At 41.2% G+C, this 21,954-nt stretch overlaps 1 protein-coding gene across 1 annotated transcript; it reads right to left on the bottom strand.

Annotated features, from left to right (window-relative positions):
• Positions 1-111: 111 nt before the first annotated feature.
• parn (poly(A)-specific ribonuclease (deadenylation nuclease)) lies at positions 112-12,559 on the bottom strand. Its single transcript, XM_084564194.1, has 26 exons — positions 12,421-12,559; positions 12,090-12,167; positions 11,923-12,002; positions 11,703-11,770; positions 10,580-10,661; positions 10,351-10,411; positions 8,386-8,551; positions 7,464-7,526; positions 7,326-7,364; positions 7,202-7,244; positions 7,028-7,108; positions 6,866-6,922; positions 6,619-6,696; positions 6,465-6,508; positions 6,328-6,370; positions 4,598-4,673; positions 4,386-4,496; positions 4,229-4,298; positions 4,089-4,144; positions 3,822-3,908; positions 3,664-3,738; positions 3,397-3,577; positions 3,171-3,295; positions 2,658-2,718; positions 2,423-2,577; positions 112-1,089 (listed from the first exon to the last, which is right to left on the bottom strand). The coding sequence occupies exons 1-26, from the start codon at positions 12,437-12,439 to the stop codon at positions 1,043-1,045; spliced, it is 2,046 nt and encodes a 681-aa protein (XP_084420320.1). The 5' UTR covers positions 12,440-12,559; the 3' UTR covers positions 112-1,042.
• Between the last annotated feature and the right edge of the window lie 9,395 nt (positions 12,560-21,954).

Genomic DNA, 21,954 nt, shown 5'->3' with positions numbered 1-21,954 from the left:
AATTGGAGCATGTGGAGAAACAGTTCTAAGTATTATTTGAGACTGTATATGTAAAATCTGGTCCGTTCACACGTGCAATGTATAATGTTTAAGAACAGAAAGACAAACCGATTACTAAGAAACATTCTTTAATTTTTTTCCCTTTCAAAGGAAATATTTAAGGATTCTTAAACTTTATCTTATACAAAAAAGTACACGTCGTCTTAACGTTTACATCTTTTGCATTGGAGCATACTCTGACATTGTTGCAGGTTGACACAGTTACAAAACATTGAACACAAAAAGAAAAAAGGTAAAGAAAAACAATTCTGTACAAAAAATAAATCCACAAGCACCTCTCATGAAGGGTCCAAATGCCACCAATAATAAATATGACATTATCATTGATCAGCTTATTATATATGCCTGATAAAACTGGAGATGTTGACAACTTAATTTTTCTTTTTTTTTAAAAAATGGCAAAAGATTTGACTGATTTAAAAGACTAAATAACCCCGACATTGGAAACTACAGAACCCGTCAAGTGGCATTTTATCACATTTATGAAATGGGACTCACAGGAATACAAATGCTAGAGAAAATGTACAACTCCCTCACATGCACGGACTCACACACGACTCACTCACAAAATATAAGACTGATTAGAGGTGGCTGCGCCTTTAAAACTCACGAAGTGATAGCTGTGGTGGCAGATTCCAGTCTGAACACAGAATAATGTTTGTAGTTTAGATTTTATAGATGTATTTATATATATTTATATAAGTGTGTGTTTACTCAGAAGAGTTGCCTGCTCCTCTGGCGTAAGATCAAAATATGGCAGCTGTTGTTATGGCTTGTGTTCTCTTTGTCAATAGTCCAGTCAAGTACGTCGGCCGGTAGCTTTGGACACGGCGTCCGCGGCTGTTAAGTGAACGAATGAGTTTAGGGCATGCACCACTTTTAGTGCTGTACGACCTCGAAGGAGAACGTCCCAAGTGCTTAGGAAGAGACTCTGAACAGGAGCTCAGTGCGGGACAGCGGCCTCTTCTCCCCTCACCTCTCGCTACCAAACTTCTGGGACTTCAAACAGTGAGGTTGTAGATTCAGCCGCTGTACAACAGAGGTAGAGATGTTTTTAGAGTACAGCAATTTAATGCAGCAAGTACAGTACGTACATTGAACCTGTTGAATCACAGCCTTTGTTCAGTCAAGTCACCTATTTGGCCCTGAATAGAGCTGCTGTGTTTACATAGACACTAGCAGAACAAATGTAACCACCTCAACTGAAACAGGCTGGCCGGTGGGTGGTGTAAACCTTTGATAATCCATTCAATAACCACGTAACCGTTTGATTTGACCCATGTGGGTTAAACATCAAGCGAGGTGTTTAGTTTCTAAGAGAGACAAAAACACGAGGTAGCAAAAGGAACTGTTGGATGTGATGTGAGCAGCATTGCGTCGTTTCCGTCTTATTCATATTTTACTATTGCGACCGGGTTCAGTTTAATGCAGCCGCTTTAAACACAACTTCTTCTTCTTTGGTTCTATTTCCAGCAGATCTGATGATCTCAAGTTTTGAGGGCGTACACATGCACATATCTTGTCAACAATTAAGTTCTGTACCTCGGAGATCTGTGTGTTAGCTAGCTGTACGCACAGATTTAACGTTTGCACCATGAAAATCTAGCAATTCTGTTTACCATAATGTCAAGACTTCTATAAGATGATAAGATCTGCAATTGAAGAAAAGGTCTAACTGTGATACTAATCAGCCATTATTGTCCTGTATACTGGTGTCTCCCAGTCCTCTCTTGGTCACCTTCAACCCTCCGTCTTTTAACTAGCACTAAGAGAAGAGAGCACATCACTCCTATCTTCTATTCCCTCCATTGGCTCCTGGTCCATTTTAGAATAGATTTTAAACTTTTGTTTCATCTAATTTGTCTGAGATGTTGACCGTTCGTGAGTGTGGTAGGGCTCTGAGGTCGTCAAACCAACTCTTGTTGGAAGTGCCCAGGTCAAAACTTAAACACTGGGGCACCTCGGCTCTGGAATAAGCTCCCCAGTGACATGCGTCTCATTACCGACCGGCCTTTTCCAAATCAAAACTTAAAACGTATCTATTTAAAATGGCTTTTAGTACCCGGTAGTGTGGTGACACTTTTATATTTATCTTATTTATTTTTATTCTATTTTACTTTTTATCCTCTCATTATTTGTTTTTTAACTTTCTTTTACTAATGTACTTGTTTTCCAGTGTGTTTTTTTAATTGTTGTTTAATCTTTTGTAAAGCACTTTGGTTCACCTGTGGGTCGTTGTAAGGTGCTATATAAATAAAGTACATTTACATTATGATATTAATAGTGGCTTCTAATGCGTCTTTAGATTTTTTAGTGGATTAACAGACCTCTAAAGAATAACCTCACACCGACACACACATACCTTCTGACTTCTTTTTCTTGTTCTTCTGACCTTTCCTCCCGTGGACCGTTGAGGCTTGCTGCCAAGTGACCGTCCCGTCAGCATCATTGCCCTCAGGACTCTTATCATCATCCTCATCAGGGACCGGACTTAACCCAGCTGCATCTGACGCATCTCTGCACAGAACACAGTGACCGTTAAGTCCAAGCAGACAGGACAACAGCGACGGCGTCAATGATCAGTGCTTTTTACTCACGATGTCTTCAGCCATCCCTCTGATGTCTTGCTCTCCACGGCATTAACCTGTCCACTTGGATCTAGGAAACGGTGACGAGAGCAGAAGAGCCTGGCTTAAGTCATCTCATACAGCATGTATAGTTATTTACGAGACACACAAGGCACACGTGCAAAGCCAAATTAACCTTTAAGGCATCAGAAAGCTAGGACCAATAGCTTGTTGCTGCTGAAGAGTTTACTAACAGTAAACTAACACCCATCCTGAACTAGAGACTGAATAAAAACTAAATAAACAAGTGTTTGTGTGCTGCCTCAATTGTAATATGCAGGGCACGTGTCTCTGGAAAAATGCTGTCAATTAAGAAGGCGTCCGACCCATCTGTTCTAGAGCAGGTGGCCATTAATAAAATATAAAAACCTGTCGTCAAACAAATTACACAAGACTTGTTTAAATTGACCTCCTAGGCCATGATGATTATTCACATTGCCACATCTACCACACTGCAGCAGGAAAGTACAAACAAACACCCACCATCAGTTTTCAGCTTCTTGCTGCCCGTGCTGTCCGGGTACGCGTAGTGACTCCAGCCGTCTGCAGCTTGAGCCTCGTCAGTTCCCTTCTCCCCCGGAACAGGACTGATGCTGCGTTTCCTCATCCTTAACAAAGAAGCACAATGAATGCATCAGTGAAACTAGAACCTCCAGAAACGACAACACAAAAAGGAAAAAAAATTAAGTGTATAAGAGCACAGGTGTACCTGGGATATCCAAACCCAGCAGTAGTGGAGGAGGTGTAGTGCTGTTTCACCCAGCTGTCTTCTCCCCAGCTTTTCGCCGCCTGGCCGAGCTTCTCCTTCTCCTGCTGCTGCTGCTTACCCTGGATGTACTCTGCATACGTCTGGATTTTATAGCTCTCTGCATAGCGGCTGGTGTTCATAGCTGCGCAATGAGGAGAATATTAATAATTACTGGATATTTATTCACTGGTCCAGTCTTTGCGTATTCAGGTAAGACCTCAGACTCACCTATTTGCACCTGGTCCGTCTGACTTAAGGACACAAACGCTGATGTGTCGTCTATCCATGAAACCTGGATGTTTCCTGAGGGGGTAACGAAAGAAGCGTTGAATAATAAACAGAGGACAATGCCGGTTTGGAAGTAGGTTTGCAAGATGGTGACTTACCAAAGGCACTAAAGAGCTGGTAGAGGTCACTAGTCTTCCATTCTTTTGGGAAGGTGACATACAGGACATGGTCCCTTTTGGGTTGCACTGTAAAATTTAAAGAGTGTGAGGTAGAGAAGCAGCAACAGCAGTTTAAAAAAAAACAAAAAAAAAAAACACATACAGTACAACAGTAAATATTTAAGACAAGCCTCATGAAAGGTTTAGGCTCGATACATTTTCACATTTCCTCAAAGCAAGATAAATCAGCAGCGTTATGTTACTCACAATCTGGTCCTGTGATGTTGAGGTAGGGTATATCTATGATCCTCATCAGGAAAAGCCTGGAGAACACAAAGTCGAAGAAGAAGGATTATCAGAAGTTATTTAAAAAGCAATTAATCGAGCAAATTAAGAGCACTGCTCACTTGTTGAAGAAAGGCTCGACGAGTTTGGAGCGGGCTGAGATGTAGGCTTTGGGTGGAGTCAGGAAAGAACCTGAAAAAGAGAATGGCAAGGATTTAAAACTGCACGTATTAAGACACATTTCTTTATTTGCCAGTAAGACCGGTGAGACTTTGTTACCTAGGTAGTTGGTCATGGAGATGAAGCACAGGCCGGTGATGTAGGCATCGTAGCCGGCCTCGTGGAGCTGCTCCTGGGCTGTGTCGTAACTGGGGAACCCCTCTGCCGTTTCTGACGAGAGCAGCAGAGAAGGAGAAAATAAATAAATAAATAAAAAAGTGTCAGCAGGATTTTGAGACGTGATTGGATCTCAGGCAGGTGTATTTACTCACCCACTTGCGGCGACTTGAAAGGGCACTCCTTCAACTGCTTCTCCAGCTCTGCCAGTGAAGTGTTGTTGATCAGCTCCTGCAACAGAAATAAAGGTTAAAACAACAATATCATCCATCTGTTCGTTTATAGTATAATTTAGAGACTAAATCAAATCAGTTTTTGAGGTGATGGGAGGGCTCCAACAAGCTGCTCAAGTTGCACTTTGACTGCATAATCACACCTAATTATATAAAGGCTTTTAATAAGCCCCACTTAAAACCATAATCAGCTTCAACCACGTTGATGCAAGAGACATTTGAGCACATTAGCGTCCAGAGTAATAGAACTAATTTACAGACTGACGCAGATTTAGAGGTACACAAATACACGTATCGGCCAGTTTATTAGGTTAGAAAACAAATGGACTCTAATAATCCTCATTAATGAACATTATGTTCAGTATGTTTATGTTCAGTTTATATTAAAATAAAAGTGGAAGAAAGATGTTAATTCAACTGTTATGATCATTTTGGAGGATGTACTTTGTGGTGCTGTTAAGCTGGAATGAATTAAACACCAAAGTGTTTTTATTATTAATCCTAGACCATTGATTGAAATGGGGTTGTCAAAATAATAGAAACATGTGTCAGTACAATACTATACTACTACAAACTAGGGGTTGACTTTACTGCTGTGCCATGACGCTTTAAGCAGGAAGTCGACTAGTCGCCGATCATGTGACAATAACAACATGGACGCCTCTTAGAAGACAGGTGAGGAGCCCAGTGTGTTATTGCGGCAAACTAGCAGTGGTTCATCAAGTGTGTGGAAATACTTCACTTAAGATGAAGCCCAGAATATGCAAGTCAGTCCTGAAATACAACTAAAGTACTACTGCAATGCACACTCGTCTAAAAAGGCATCTGCTAACGGAGGATCAGTCCAGCAGTCAATTAACAACTTCACCTGTGGTTACAGAGAGACGGAGGCTGCAATACAACAATTTGCCGATGAATTTCATTGTCTAAAGTTATTAGACCTTTAGCTGCTATACAGGAAAAGGCTTCGGAGATATACCGTGTTTTTGTTTTTATCCCGGCTACATAGATTATCTTACAACATGCTGTGAAGTACTATTAAATGCTATTGACAGTGCAGATTTATACAGGGTATACACATCTGCAGTGCACAGGATTGATAAGCTCATGCGTTTATGTTCAGTTCTGCTGCGTTCTATTAGCTGACATTGCTGCTGTGGTTGTAGAGCAAGTGTCAGACTGAAGGCGTTTATGTCGTTGACGTCAGCTACGGCCGACAGTAGCCTGTGTTCAAGCTTCAATTACCTTGCAGAAAAGCCTCCGTAGCTTCATTTGTGTGAGACGCTTCAATATGTATTGAGGTCAAGAATATAGATTTCATTGTTGTAAAGCATTATTTTCTACTGTGTGTTTACGTTGGACGCCATCGACTAGTCGACTCTCACTACGTATTAGTCAAATGTAAAATATCGGAAGTCGTCCAACCCCTACTACAAACTACGGTTTCCAAAATGAAGACACAGTTGATTGAACATCCGTTATCTTAAACAAATGCTGAATACAACCTTCACGAAGCTAAGATTTAGTGCAGGACTGTGGCCTGCTGAGTGTAAGCAAGTCTAATTTCTTCCTCTTAAATTTTCATGGTGGCATCATCTGTCACCGACGCCACTGTTCCTTGTTATTCTACAGCACTTAAGTAAATGATTTACCTTAAACGGCTGAGTGGAAGCCATCAACTTTGTGTCTAGAAGTCTGCAAGCAAATAAACAACAAATACAGCGATAAATCAAAAGATAAAAGCGTCTTTATACGACATGAAAACAGTCAACAAAAAGGAGCAATTTACCTCGGGAAGACACACATAGTAACCTCTTTAAAGTCTTGGAGATCCTGGAGGAAAAGAGTATTGGCATAAATAATGCAGACATCACATTACTTAAAATGTCATTTTGTATTCAGCAGCGAAAACACTCATTTATTTAAAATCTCCATCTTGTTACCTCTGGCAGAGGGCAGTAGAACTGGTGGATGGTGTGCATCACATCCAAGAGCATGTTGTGGCCGACAACAAGTTTACTCTGTGTGAATAGTTTGGGGAGTACAAGTCAGATTTACCAGAGTGAAAATAATTTAAAACCACCATAAAATAATAATGGAAAAAAGAGACAATTTGGTAAAAGCAGCAACACAGACGGTAGTGAGTGTGAGGACTACTTCAATTAAAAAAAAAAGTAAAGGTTGACTCACAGATTTAGAAATGGCATGGATGACCCTGGAGAAGCCTACAGCATCATTTAGCTCCTCCTGTTGGAGAAGGAAAAGTGTGTTTATATACTGTTCAATACACTCTTCAGGCCGAGGACGTAATCAGACGCGGCAATTCGATATCCATCTTAATCCCAAACTCACCTGCTCTCTCTCCAGTTTCTGCTGTTCCCTCCTCTTCCTTTCCTCTTCGTCAACTTTACTGACCTGGATGTACCGCTCCTTCTGCACAAACCGAAACATTATCCATTATTCCAAACAAAAAAAAACAAAACAAACAAAGGTGCCAAAACATATTAAAATAAAAGAAAGGCTCACCTTTTCTGTTTCTATAGTTTCCACATGAAGACCCTTGGGAAACCTGCGAGAGCAAGACAGATGTTTATCGACACCGAACCCACGCAGTCACAACAGCAAAAGCAAAGCCTTGGGATAAACTTACTTCCAGTTCAGTGTCTGGTAGATCAGCTTTCTCTGAAACCTGCCAAGTAAAAAAAATAAATAAATAAAATGCAGGATTTACACAGTTGATTCAAATTCAGGGTGCATTTGGCTTTCTTTGACAGGAGGGATGGATTACCCAGTGCACGGCTCCAAGTCCAAAGTCTTCTCCGAGTTACTGAAGAGGGCTTCGACCTTCTCTCTGCAAGGAAAACACAGCAGAAATAAACAAAACACAAAGGGACAGAGATATATTACGGTGACGAAGTGTTGTGGGAACGTCCGGTTATTCCAAACGTAAATGAGTGTGACTAAAAGTCTGCACACGATGTAGCAACAGCCTCAGCAGCAACAGGAGAGAACCAGGGATCTAAGATCTAAGCTCCTACCGCCATCCACAGCTTATATCTCAGTCCTCATATGGGTTTTCTAAGTCTAAGCCTTTCTCTTTCACTTACAACTCCTGAGCCAAAAGAAAGGACAATAAATACACATGCATAACGTGAAATAAAGCCATCGAGTAAAACGCCAATACGTATTTTTATTACACCACATGTAAAAGGGCCTCCAAACATGTAGAAAAGTGGCATTTTCAACAGCTTCTATCCAATAATTTGTCACTCATCTTAAGATCTGACTGCTTCTTTTTAGGCAATTTCTTATAAACTCTAATGCTGGAAAGCAGCCGCTCAGCCTCTGAATCCACATCAGTTGCAGGAGGTAGACAAGATAACTGATAACGACTGATGTCTTTATTCTCCCTAAAATTCACCAAGTCTTTAAGGTCAGGAATACTATTTTTTAATTTCTGTAGAAAGATTGAGCTCACTTATCAACTGCACTCCCAAGATAAAATTTTAAACCTAAACTTGTAGATACATCCTAACTACGGGAAGATGAGAACCGCCCCATGGCTTCACTGCTGCAATCTCCACAACAACACCACAGAAACCAGAAACACTTTCATACAGAAACTAAAACTGTGCAGAATTCTGACACATTCTGAGTTTCTCTCTGCCTTTAGTGTGGACTGCAGGTTTTAGAATATGTATAACACTTACATCACTTTGTTGATGAAGTCTTTATGTTCCTCAGGTACATGTGCGGGGCCTTTGGAGGATGGAGAGATGAAGGATGGCGTCCCGACACCATTAGCATGTTGGTTCCTCCTCTCCTCCGTCTGCTCTCTCAGCTGGGCTTCCTCTTCCTGATTTAAGTATGGGATCCCTTAAAAAAAACAAAATACAAACATCTCAGTTTTACCTCTACATAGTGCCTATATGGCTGCCTTAACCATTCACTGTCAGCTTATGGTGTCATGTTATTCCCTCCAATGAAAAACCTGGTATTAACATGCAATTACTATCAAAATAACGTCTTCCATTATGAGGACATGCACACAGATCCCCATTTGGAGGAGGTCTGGCTTAACATGGGAATACACTACACAACTTTCACAGGCTTTACTGATTTTGAAAAGACCAGGAGTGCAAACTAACAGACTGGCTTCAGCAGGTTTTTGTATGACGACTGCAAGACTGAGGATCACAGAGCACTGAGTACGTGATTTATCAAACCAACTGAACGCATCAAACCCTCACGAGGACGACAGTTGTGGTATGCACTGAAACCAACATTACATAGGCACTAGTGCTCCTGCCGCAACTCGATTAATCTCTCCTCCATTTCCGTGGTTCAGGTTCGCTTTGCCGCCACTCTGTCGCTCTCTCCGTTTGGATATTCCAGTTACTTCCTGTAGTCTTCTGGGACTATTTCCCTTGTCCCACCCTCGCTTTTTCATTGGCTGTTGGTAACACACGTTTGCAGTTGGGTGGATAACCAGATTCGGTACAACAAAAAATTCAAACATGTTGGATTGAACGCTCCCGAGGTCGGACTTTGCCCAGCAGGGAATCGTGGGTAAAATCTGGTATAAAAATCTCGTAGTGCGTCCTCAGCTTTACACTGTGAGCAGATTTCAGATCAGGTGTAAAGGCAATCCATACAGTGCGAGCACATATTTGGGAAAGGAATCTGCTTGCCAAGTTAAAAGATCACTTTCAACTTCCCGCAACCTTGAACAAGCCTGACAAAAAACTACAGGTAGCAGCATAATGTTAATGTTGGCTCAGCAGAAAAAAAAAAAAAAAACAAGTCTTGACCTGAGACAGACTAATTTGCATTTTGAGACGAGATGAAACTGCGGGAACACATTCAAGATCGCAAGACTGCATTTTAACACCAGGTGTAAATAGCCAGATATGTTTAAAATCATTCACATAATAAACTCTGTGACAGGCCACATGTTAACACTTGGACATTTTTTATAATACTTAGTCTAGGATCTGGGAACCTGTGATGAAAAATAAAATCTTTGCACATCATAGCTTATGAGGCTACAACACTGGAAATAAAGACTACACAGGATACAAATGTTATAAAAGTTCCTTCTGCCAAGTCTGAAGTGGGGAAAATTGGTTTGTGATACTTTAGTGGAAAGAACTGTTGCACAGCTTGAAGATGCTTAATAGACTTTAAGCTATTACAAGCTTATGTTTCTAAGAATATGTGTGACCGTTTCATTTCATCTTGTCATTTGTGCGAGTCTGTTGTTTCAAGTCCATTCATTCATTTTGCGTACGTCTAATGTGCTCTTCTACTCATCATCCAAAAATGAAACATAAAATAAAAAACTGGCCCAATATTCAGACTGGATTGCCATCATTCTCTTTTAGTTTCCAAGTCTGACAGATGACAACTTCCTTTATCCAACACTGGGGCCAAGTAATATTTACAAATTAAATTATAAACAATTGAAAACACTTCCTACACATGTCTAAAACCTTTAAGTGTTTCATGTATTAGAAATTAGGCGATTCAATAACTGAAAAGAAGAAATAACTTATCTAAAGATGCATAAATTAAGGTTTTATGTGTGAGGATATCCACATACACTTCACACTACAATACAAAACAAACAGGACTTTCCACATGTCATGGGAGGAGACGTGTCATTCTGCACTCACCATGACAGAACACCTTGTTGAAGTCAAATCCTTGACTGGCCAGAAAGTCGATACTGGAGCTCTGAAATGACAAAGGCAGTTCTTTTCACACATTTCCCAAATCTTCCTGCATTTTAAGAACGAGCAATTAAGACCGTTTAAATCCCTGCAAAGCCCTAAAAGTAATTTATTTTACTTGTGTACCAAAAAGAAAGCAATCCAAAAACCCAGAGAAGCTGCACTCACTTACTTGACAGATGAATTTTATGTCGGGGGATGTCCTGTTGAACGGTTTTGGGAAAACGTAAAAGTTAAAAGGCTTTATGATATACCTGCGGAGAAAAGGGGGAAAACAGAACGTGACAATGAGCATCACTCAAGCTCTCGGATGTTTATTGCAATAACCTGCAGGCAAGCTGTACAAAAACACGCACTTGACAACGGTTTGGCACAAAGCTTGATCATTTTTGACTCTTAAAGACTAAGGCCTCAGGATCTGGTTTATAGCTGTGATGGCTGCATTGCACGCATTTATCCAACCTAAAATAAGGCTTTATCATTTTCTCTCTCTCAATGCAAAAGCAAAGACAGCATTGACGGCGCATTGAAAAGTTGTGGAAGAGAGAACAGATTAGATCAGCCATAACATTATGACCACCTTCCTAATATTGTGCAGCTCTCCCTTGTGCCTCCAAAACAGTTGTGACTCATCACACGAACGTACTCTGTAATGTTTAATCGTATCACTAATAACAGAACTAAAAAGGTTAATTGGACGACAAACCTTTTTCTAGTTTTTAAAAACTGTTGTTTTTATTCTTTTATTATTCAGAGGTTTAAAGCGTCCCTCAGGTGGAAATAAAACACAGCTTCCAGTTGGGAAGGAGTTGCTTCAAGAAGCTACATTTTGCTGTCACATTTCACATGGATTGGTGTACAATATACACCAATCAGCCATAACATTATATCCTAATATTGTGTAGGTCTCCCTTGTGCCTCCAAAACAGTTGTGACTCATCAGAGAATGGACATGGGCCTTCTGAGGGTGTCCTGTGGTGTCTGGGAACAGGATGTTGTTAGTGGGGGGCCTTTGGGTCCTATGGGTTGAATGCATCCCACCGATAATTGATCAGTTTGAGAGAGAATTTAGAGAATTTGGAGGCCAGGTCAACACCGTTTTTTTTTGCGTGTGGGGGGTGTCTGAACATTGCACTGTCCCAAAATGGTCAATTTTGTAAGTGGCATGTAAAAGTATAAAGAATTACTAAAATTTGATAAGTGGTTGGTAAAAGTGACAGTCACAGGGATTAGCCCCAGGGTCTAAATGTGTGGTAAATTCACACACAATCACTATTAAACAGGCAATCACTCACTTTGACTTGGTCTGATCATACTTGAAGGTACATAATCCAAACTGGAACAAGAGAAAGTCCATGGAGTGCTGGTGGACAGAGACAGGGTTTAAACCAGGTTAACAAAGATCTGGATGATTAATGTGCTGCAGGATAGTGGAGGGCAACATAAGACAGGTGTGGAGGGAAAGCAAATTGGGGTGGGGGGGAAAAAAGGATGTAGTATGCAGCGTTCATCCACCTTTTTAAGCTTCGTGTATCTCTCCTCTGGGGTGTCCAGCCCGTTGGTTAGTGCACTGACATTAGGACCGTCGCTTATCCCTTCAAACACAAAACACATGTCAGTTTCCACACACACAAACACACACACAGCTCTGGCTACTCCTGCTAAAATTTAGCCACTGTTACCTGAAAACTCTCCATCGATGGCAAGGAAGTCTGCCTCCTCTATTGCGCTGTACACCGTCTTTAAACTGTCTTTATAATCTGAAACAAGAGACGCGTGCATTAATGTTAGCATGTTAGCATAATGAGGGGAGCGAGCTAACCAGCGGCGGAGCAGTGATGCTACCTAGCAAGCTAGCTAGCCAGCCGCACAAGCACCGAGGAATGTCCACTTCCACTCTTACCTTTACGTAAATAATACAGTGCCATTACCCTGTTGTACAATTTAGTACATGCAGCGAGCTGTTAAAAAAAACAGAAAGAAGCAGTGTGAACAAGCTGCCTGGCTACTTACTTTTGCGTGTTACCTCCATCCCTGCACAATGACTGAACCCGGCTGACAGCTAACGTTAGCTAGCCTTCCTCAATTGGCTTTTAACCGTTCGACAAACGCTTCCGGGTTCGCCGCTGCCGCACGAACTGCCGCTGTGATGTTGGCTTTGTAGTGTTTTAGTTGAAAGAGTTGTCATTAAAGATTTAAATATAAATATATATGTACTTAAAACTGCGCATGTGAGTGTTTAGTTATTATATCACACATGCTGCGCATTTAGAGAGAAGTGATAAATGGAACTGAAAACACTGATTTTGCGTTGTGTAATTATTTTCTGCCTTTTTTTTACCTATATTTTTCGTTTGATAATTTATTTTGCCACCAATTTATGTAAGCTCTGCAAGTTTAACTGTCAGATAAATACCACAGAATGAAAAAATCTTCCACATTTGGAGGTCAAAGGTCACAAAACAAGCTTGCCAGGCAACCAAATTACACCTATTTAATATTTATAATATTCCTGTGTACTGACCATTATGATGCATTGATTTTGTCCCCCAATCCCCATTCTTTGTTATATTTATTCCTATGCATGGTTATCTTGTACTCCAGCTTCTTCCCACCGTCCAAAGACATGCTGGTTAGGTTAATTGGTGATCGTAAATTGGCCGTATGCGTGCATGTGAGTGTGAATGGTTGTCTGTCTCTCTGTGTTAGCCCTGCGATAGACTGGCGACCTCTCCAGGGTGTATCCCGCCTCTCGCCCGATGACAGGTGGGATAGGCTCCAGCCCCCTGGCGACCCTTCACAGGACAAGCAGTTGCAGAAGATGAATAAATGAATGACTGAATGGTTATCTTAATATCACCAATTTAACCGATCCTTTTATCACAGTTTGCATACACGTGGCTTGAATTCTTGTGCTTTTTACGTGCACTAAATAACACACAATTCTTTGCTTCCTTTTAAAGATAAGATAGAGGACTGAGTCAAACACTCAACAAAACCCTACAAGTAACATTGCATGCAGGTATCAGTACATGCTCCTACCAAGATATGCAAATGCAAAAGGGTGGAGGGAGTTCTTAGTGGGAACTAGATTAGTTAGTCCCTGATGCCTTGTCAGCCTGCCACAAAATTTCAAGGAGCTACAAATGCGTACCTCCTGCAATTATCACCCACATTTTGAAATGAATATGTGCAAAAAGTTTTAAGAGAAAATGTCTTTGCAGTAAAAGCACGCGTGAGGTATTTTCTCCATTGAAATGCAAAGATGACATTTCAAAGAAAGAAGGCTTCATTCAGCTTGTGGATATAACGTTTTCTGTTCAGGTCCAAAGCTGAATTTTTATTCACTTTTGTTTTCTTTTATTGACAGAATCTTACATTTATGGAATACTAAGTCTTTTCTAGCCTTCAGATTTAGCACATCTAAAAGCAGAGCAGACATCTTTGTTATCTTTCTGGAAGTCTTTGTTTGCTTTGGTCCGTAAAGTTTTATTACAATAACTTGTGGGTTGGATGTACCCAGACAACATAAGAAGCACTTGGTTTTATAATTATTTTATATTTATAAATGGTGACAACAATCAGAGGAGAAAATCACCGTCTTAAAACTCACATCAGAGCAAACAAAAGAAAAATGAGAAGTAGGAGGACACAGACACACATCAGGATGACGCACAAGGACATAAAAATAAATTACAGCAGAGAACAATTGGGTGACAGATGCTTACATTAGAGATAAAAAAAAAAACACCTCAGATTAGACAGATTTAATAAGATTTAATGAGTGGAAGTGAGGGGCGGACAGCATATGTGAGTGGAACTTAAGCACAGAGCACCTAAATTAAAATTGTTCTCTGGGAAGCTTTTATTTTTGAGTGACCTTTAAGGTGTCAGATGTGTTTTCCCTTCTCACTCCGTAGAGATAAATCTGTGAGGGTGGAAAAGAAGAGACGTTCTCAACTAACTTTCTCTGGAAACTTATTTCACACTAGTAGTTTTAAAGCCACTCTATTCAAATACGAATTTTATTAATGGGGATCTAACTGGGCTGGGAAAACAGACATTATTAAATAATTTTCCTCCCAATTTATTAACGCTCGAAAAGAAAAGAAAAGAAAAAAAAGGCTAAAACACCAAGAAATTAATTTATTTGATGTTGTAATGGAAAGCAACTGTGATATTTCATAATCAGTATAGGAAATCATTCATGTCTTTTTAAGTTATGTACTGTTTTATCTATTTTTTTTTAAATTGAACCATTTATTGATGAATTACTATTTAATTTATTGTTTTTTTTATATATAAAAGTCTTTAAAATTCTGAAAAAGTCCAGCAATTAAAAAAATATAGCAATGTCACACTTGTAAACTTACTGGAATTGGATTTATTTATTTTTTTACTAGTTATTGATGATGATTTTGAAGCCGTGTTTGTGATTACTGATTAAAAACTGGATCTAAAAACTGAAAAAAATATATAAATATATATGCATACAGTGTATATATATATATATATATATATGGACAGCCACCACATGTGGGTGCTGCACGCCAGAAAATGAGACGAGTTGTTATCTTTCTGTTAGACAGCACCTCCCATCTTCTCTCTCTCTCTCTCTCTCAGTCACACACACAGAGACAGATGCTTGAGTTCACTACAAAAGCTCTCTGCTCCCTCGTGTTGTCTTTTTTTCCCCTTTTTTCATCAAAGCACACCATACCTTTTTTTTTACAGTCAAAAGGAACACAATGGGGAAGTCACTGGACAAAGTCAGGAAGCGAATGAAAGAATGAAATCCAGTCAGAATGAGGGATGAGCTGCGGGAGAGAGGAAGAGGCAGAAAGAAGCGGGAAGGGGGCGAAGCAATCTGAGGAGAAAGCATACTGAGGGGAGACCATTAGCATCTGTCAAGTGAGCGTGTCCATTGTTTACTGATCCAACCAGCGCACATCTCCACAATCACCCTTTCGTTGAGTAAAGAAATCGAAGTGAGGCCGCGGGGGATTGAAGAGGTAAAGGAGGGAAATTGAGAACGCTGGATGAAGGTCAAGGCCCGATTCCAGCGGCACGAAACAAAGACGGAAGGAGAACAGGTGGGAAAACGGCAGAAAGGGTCTGGTTGTAATGTGACAGTTGGTGGTTCAATAAACACTTTCTAGGCTGTCACACACATAAAAGCATGCAAACACACACCGAGAGAGGGGAGCTTCCATTTTTGTAACCTGCTCAGACAGTCGTGTTATTGCTCTCCTAATCATGCGTGAGATTAGGTGGCAACACACACGGCAAAAAAAACCTGATGCTGAAACGTCGTGTGTCATTTCAGCACACGTACGCACACACAGGCGTGCACGCGCTCTCTGTTTTAACTGGTCCTCTTGTGAATAGAAACTGATTTGCTTTAAGGCCAAATAGAGAAATGAATAAGTGCGGTTTATCACACTATAATTGCAGGGTGGGGACGGGAAAGGGAACAGAGACGTATAGAGGCGAAAGGGATAAAAGATTTTCAGAGTTGTGGAAGAGCAATAGATAAGTAAGAACAAAGGATAAATTGATGGCAATTTAGGGAAAAGAGCTTTGCGGGCCGCCCGTCGCTGGTCTTTGTTTAAAAAGAACTTGTGGGAGGACGAGGGGCTTGACTCAGATGAAAGGAAAAGCTGGAGCGAATCTCAGCTTTGGAGACGAAGGAGGACGAAGCCTCGCTCTCGGAGGTGAGCCACGGAATTTATGCACTCATTTCCGCCGCCAGTGTCCAGAAATAGAGTCATTTTGCAGAACTATCGCAGATAATCAGAGAAGGGCTGCTCGTTCTGAAAATGAGGCCCGTTCCCGTGCTGTCGATGTGACTGAGGTCTCACAAAAACATATGCAACCCAAGGGGAGAGCACAGGAGAGACAGCCGGCAAGTGAATCACTTAACCTGTGCTATAAAATAATAAAAACGCAGAATACAGTATGAATGTGGGCAAAAAAAAAACAACAAGCTGGACAGCTGAAAGAATCTTTTACTACCACAGCAACACAAAAATCACAGCTTAAATAAATGCCAATAAAATGTCTCCTTAATATTGTTTCAAATATATATATTAAAGGTTTACATAATGCACTGTAGTTTTGCATGAATAGATGTGGTGCTCTATGCTTATCTGTTTAATTGTGCAACAGTTGTCGTCAGTTTAAGCCATTACATGAGAAGTTGCATGGATAAAGGTTTTAAACAAGCTGGAAATACGGCCAAAACTGTAAATACAGAGAGGTGTTAACATAGACTGTATGTAGCATGTGCGCTAGTCAGTCTGCTAGTCAGCGCTGTGTCTTTTTTGCCAGTCGGGTTTATTTTTGTTTCTACTTCCTGCTTCACCTTTCACTTCCTGCTTCACCTTCAACAATGGCGACTGAAAATTTCGATCAAAACTGAGTCATACAAATGTTTGTATCGCCGAACCTCCTCGAAAATTGCGGAGATGGAGAAGCAACTGGAAATACTAAAGTGGAAACACACTACTACCAAGAAGACCAATCACAGCTCTTGCGGTCTACGACGCCGCGGTGCGTAGTTACATTTCCGGGGAGGTGCACGTCAGCTGCAGCGCTAGGTTTCTGTGTAGGGTCTGCGCTGTCCACGTAGCTACGGCGTCAAATTGACGTAGAAGCCTAAACCGCCTCTTAGACAGCACTGCAGGAGAAAATGTCCAAAATCGGTTTTTGACTCTTGAAAATCTGAAACAGCGAACTAAATCAGACATTTTCAGTAACATACACTATATTACCAAAAGTATTCGCTCACCTGCCTTTACTTATTCTATGAACTGAAGTGCCATCCCATTCCTAACTCATAGAATTCAATATGATGTCGGTCCACCTTTTGCAGCTATTACAGCTTCAACTCTTCTGGGAAGACTGTCCACAAGGTTGAGGAGAGTGTTTATAGGAATTTTTGACCATTCTTCCAAAAGCGCATTGGTGAGGTCACACACTGATGTTGGTCGAGAAGGCCTGGCTCTCAGTCTCCGCTCTAATTCATCCCAAAGGTGTTCTATCGGGTTCAGGTCAGGACTCTGTGCAGGCCAGTCAAGTTCATCCACACCAGACTCTGTCATCCACGTCTTTATGGACCTTGCTTTGTGCACTGGTGCACAGTCATGTTGGAAGAGGAAGGGGCCCGCTCCAAACTGTTCCCACAAGGTTGGGAGCATGGAATTGTCCAAAATGTTTTGGTATCCTGAAGCATTCAATGTTCCTTTCACTGGAACTAAGGGGCCAAGCCCAGCTCCTGAAAAACAACCCCATACCATAATTCCTCCTCCACCAAATTTCACAGTTGGCACAATGCAATCTGAAATGTACCGTTCTCCTGGCAACCTCCAAACCCAGACTCGTCCATCAGATTGCCAGATGGAAAAGCGTGATTCATCACTCCAGAGAACGCGTCTCCACTGCTCTAGAGGCCAGTGGCGGCGTGCTTTACACCATTGCATCCGACGCCTTGCATTGCACTTGGTGATGTGTGGCTTGGCTGCAGCTGCTCGGCCATGGAAACCCATTCCATGAAGCTCTCTGCGTACTGTACTTGGGCTAATCTGAAGGTCACATGAAGTTTGTAGCTCTGTAGCAATTGACTGTGCAGAAAGTCGGCGACCTCTTTGCACTATGCGCTTCAGCATCCGCTGACCCCTCTCCGTCACTTTACGTGGCCTACCACTTTGTGGCTGAGTTGCTGTTTTTCCCAAACGCTTCCATTTTGTTATAATAGAGCTGACAGTTGACTGTGGAATATTTAGGAGCGAGGAAATTTCACGACTGGATTTGTTGCACAAGTGGCATCCTATGACAGTTCCACGCTGGAATTCACTGAGCTCCTGAGAGCGGCCCATTCTTTCACAAATGTCTTGTTTCACAGTCTGCATGCCTGAGTGCTTGAATTTATACACCTGGGGCCAGGCCAAGTGATTAGAACACCTGATTCTGATCATTTGAATGGGTGAGCGAATACTTTTGGTAATATAGTGTATCTGTGTCCTAACAGCCTCACGAGGACTCACACGGGGGACAACAAAGCGTTAAGCGTTCTAATTATTCAGAATCGGGGCTTCATTGCGAACAAAACCCAAAGTGACATAACATGGCCACAGGAGAATATGGCTGCAATGTCGAGGCCAATTTAAGAGCCACACCACTATATTTAGCAGCTAAAGAATGTGGCCGGCATAACATTGTACAAAAACCCAGCCAGATACCACTGGAGTTACACCATTAAACCATGCAAAATAATTTTACTTTCATTTTATTGGATACTTCTGCATCACTACTAGAACTGTATGACATGAACAGTTCGTCCTGAATCATTTAGAGAATATACCGGCCTTGGATTTGCATTTGTTCTCTCCGTGTTGTACTCTCTGACGTCCTTGCTAGTGGTAAGACTGCTTCAATGCCACAGCGTGCCCGGGCTTAAAATACATCATGCAAGCTCCATGTACAAGACCACACAGCAATGTTAATAGAAATCGATATGAATTCACCTTCACTTTATCTTTGCTTATGTCTAGGCATGCACAAAAACTATGGGTTTCATCCATCAAAATACCACCCGAAATGAATGCACGGATCTATAGACGCTGTGCACACCTGCAGGTGTGTGTGTGTGTGTGTGTGTGTGTGAAAGAGCAGAGATAGAGCCCTAGAGAGACTGCTCTCACACAGCTGAATGATGAAAGTGAGTGTAATAGCAACAGATCTATCTATCTATCTATCTATCTATCTATCTATCTATCTATCTATCTATCTATCTATCTATCTATCTATCTATCTATCTATCTATGGTTGTGGATTGCAAAGCAGACACTGACATTTTTTATTATTTTTTTTAAACTGGTACCTTTCTTGCAGAGTCAGAGGACTGGGAAATTGGAAGTGAGTCATAAAATTACCGTGGCAGTGAGTGCCATCACAGACGGAGATTATCTCCATCTATTGCTCAGCTCTGTGCAAGTGTGTGTGTTTGTGTGTGTGTGTGTGTGTGTGTGTGGTCTGTTAGCAGTTACAGTCAATAAAATCCCCAGGTTGACAACTTAAAGCCTGGTGTTTGGTTAATTTAGTTGTACATTTAAGTTTCTTTTTTTTGCTTATTCCATACTTTGCACTTGCCAGAGTCTTTAATTTTTCTCCTTTTGGTTGTGTTTTTGTCTACACCAGCCAAATTGATTTAAATCTGAATTATCCGCTATGTTCATCATATGCAGTAGCTGCTAGTTACTTGACATATTTTTGTTTTTTTTTGTGGGTTGGTGTCATTTTATTGTCAAAAATTCTAATGCCTGCTGCGGCTGTCAACAGGCTAGGAACTCAAAGCAGCGAGCTGAGACACGCTGGATTGCTTAGCGAGGAGAAACACAGCAGGTTTGTCACCGTGAGCCACAGCTTTAACAGCGCACATTTGATCCATCGCTATAAAAATATACACCAGGGCGGCCGTAAGTGTGCACATTATTTACTTTAGCTTAATGCAACTGTCAGCCCCAGCAGGTGTGACCCATCACCTGATAAACGCGTCACAATATGAGAGAATTAAGTTCCACGCACACCTCAGCATCGAGCCCCCCCCCACCCACCCAAAGGACACAGTGGCATTTTCTTAATAAATCAGTTGAATAGTTTTCAAAAGAGTGTGCGTGGTTTCAAATTAAGGGCTTGTTTATTTGAATCTTAACCGCAACACATCCTCCCTCTGAATCCAAAGCCAAGATTTGCAGTTTAAATTGAGTTATTTATTTATTTATTTATTTATATATTTCCACAGAGAAGAAAAGAAAAGTTTCTGTGTTGCCACTTCATTTAACTGAAAAATGGCTTTCTGGCGCTGCTGAATCCAGATTGCTTCCTTGTTCTGACTGGATAGATTTGATGAATTGATTGTTTTGTTTTGGGTATTTTTTTGCCTTCAGACACAAGACAAACTTTCAAAAGTGTGTTATGCTGGCCACACAAAGCCTGAAACCAGCTCTGATGTACTACTACGTGTACATCTTTTAACTAATATCTGTAAACTGACACGATCCTCACACATTTACCTCTGCCACCTATGAAATGTTGAGGCAGAAGAAGAATAGCAATTGGCTATCTTTCAATTAGTGACAGCAGACGACATGGAGAGGCCCATCATTAAAAGCAGCTGATTAATCTCCGACCTTATTCGTCCTCAGACTGTGTTGACTTAGTTCGCTAAGTTTGCTTAGCCAGCTTAGTCGCTCTACTTAAAACTGCAGACCATTTGGCTGATTCGGTTTCAAGGTCTCGTATTGTGCTTCCTGGCCCTCTGGTCACACCGTCTTGGCTTTGTGGGACACTTGAACGGAGTCATTGTTAATATATTTAATAACTTGTCTTGTAGAAGTTAAAATGCCTGGAGTGTGAAGGCCCATTCCAATGAAATCGATCAATCCGTCTTGACTAGAAATATTTCAAGTGCGCATTGTTGCCAGGTGGCCAAAAGGTTTGCCAAAAATAGATGCCTCGTTAGAGTCCATCATTCAGCCATAATATTTAGACAGTGCTTTGCTCCACACAAGTATTATCTCCTGTAATGTTGCCTGAATAGACAGTGTGGACATGGACAAACTGATGTCCTTCACTTGCCTCTCTGACCAAGACAACTTCAACCTTAATTATTAATAGTTTGTTGGACATGCAGGCGTGCGGTTGGTAAATTGTCTTTACAAAATAGTTGCCGTTCAAGTTGCAACCCCTTCATAAAGCCTTAGAGCACCCCACTGCTAGGCAACCGTTGACGTCTAGAGGCATCCCAGGCTAACAGTTTAGCAAGCTAGCAACAGGGGACCTTAACGTAAGAAATTCCAAGGCATTTTGAGAGGACAGGGCCATTGTGAATATCAGCATCTTCCCAAAGACATGATTTAAAATTACAACAAAGAAATTACAGTATTCAAACATTCACCTGCTTAATTTCTGTCATTTCTGAAAATGACAGCAAACATGTCAGAACTTGGACCCTTTCAAAAAGAGGTTGTGAATACCACAAGAGATGGTCGCTCATATGGACTTTTCTTGTGAAAGCAGTATAAACCGATCAGCCACAACATTAAAACCAATGGCAGGAGAAGTAAATAACATTGACGGTGTTGTGACAATACAATGTTCTGCTGGGAAACTTTTGGACCTGGCATTTATGTAGATGTTACTTAGACATGTACCACCCACCTAGACCAGACCAAACATGGTTAAGGAACAACTCAAAAAACATGAAGAACAGCACAAGGTGTTGACCTGGCCTCCAAAATCACTAGATCCCAAATTGATCAAGTATCTGTGGGATGATCCACAGAGGCCCCTTCCCTCAACCTATTGGACCCAAAGGCCCACCACTACCAACATTCTGTTTCCAGACACCACATCGTTGTACATGACCCCATTTGAAGGTAGCTACAATTCAATTACAACGCCATGCAGCTTCAATGTGATGACAGGTGTATTCAGTCAGGGTATTTGAGAACACCAATGTGGGGGTGCTGGTCCTTTGATGTGAGC

The sequence above is a fragment of the Chelon labrosus genome (genome assembly GCF_963514085.1).
Source record: "Chelon labrosus genome assembly, chromosome: 2".
Lineage (NCBI taxonomy): Eukaryota > Metazoa > Chordata > Actinopteri > Mugiliformes > Mugilidae > Chelon > Chelon labrosus.
This window is presented reverse-complemented; position numbering and strand designations above follow the sequence as displayed.

What these genes read in the sequence shown, in the direction of transcription:
- parn (XM_084564194.1), bottom strand. An exon ending in TACCAGACACTGAACTGGAA is followed by an intron (nt 7,245 to 7,325) that starts GTAAGTTTATCC and finishes TTGCTCTCGCAG; the next exon opens with GTTTCCCAAGGGTCTTCATG. An exon ending in AAACTATAGAAACAGAAAAG is followed by an intron (nt 7,109 to 7,201) that starts GTGAGCCTTTCT and finishes CGGTTTGTGCAG; the next exon opens with AAGGAGCGGTACATCCAGGT.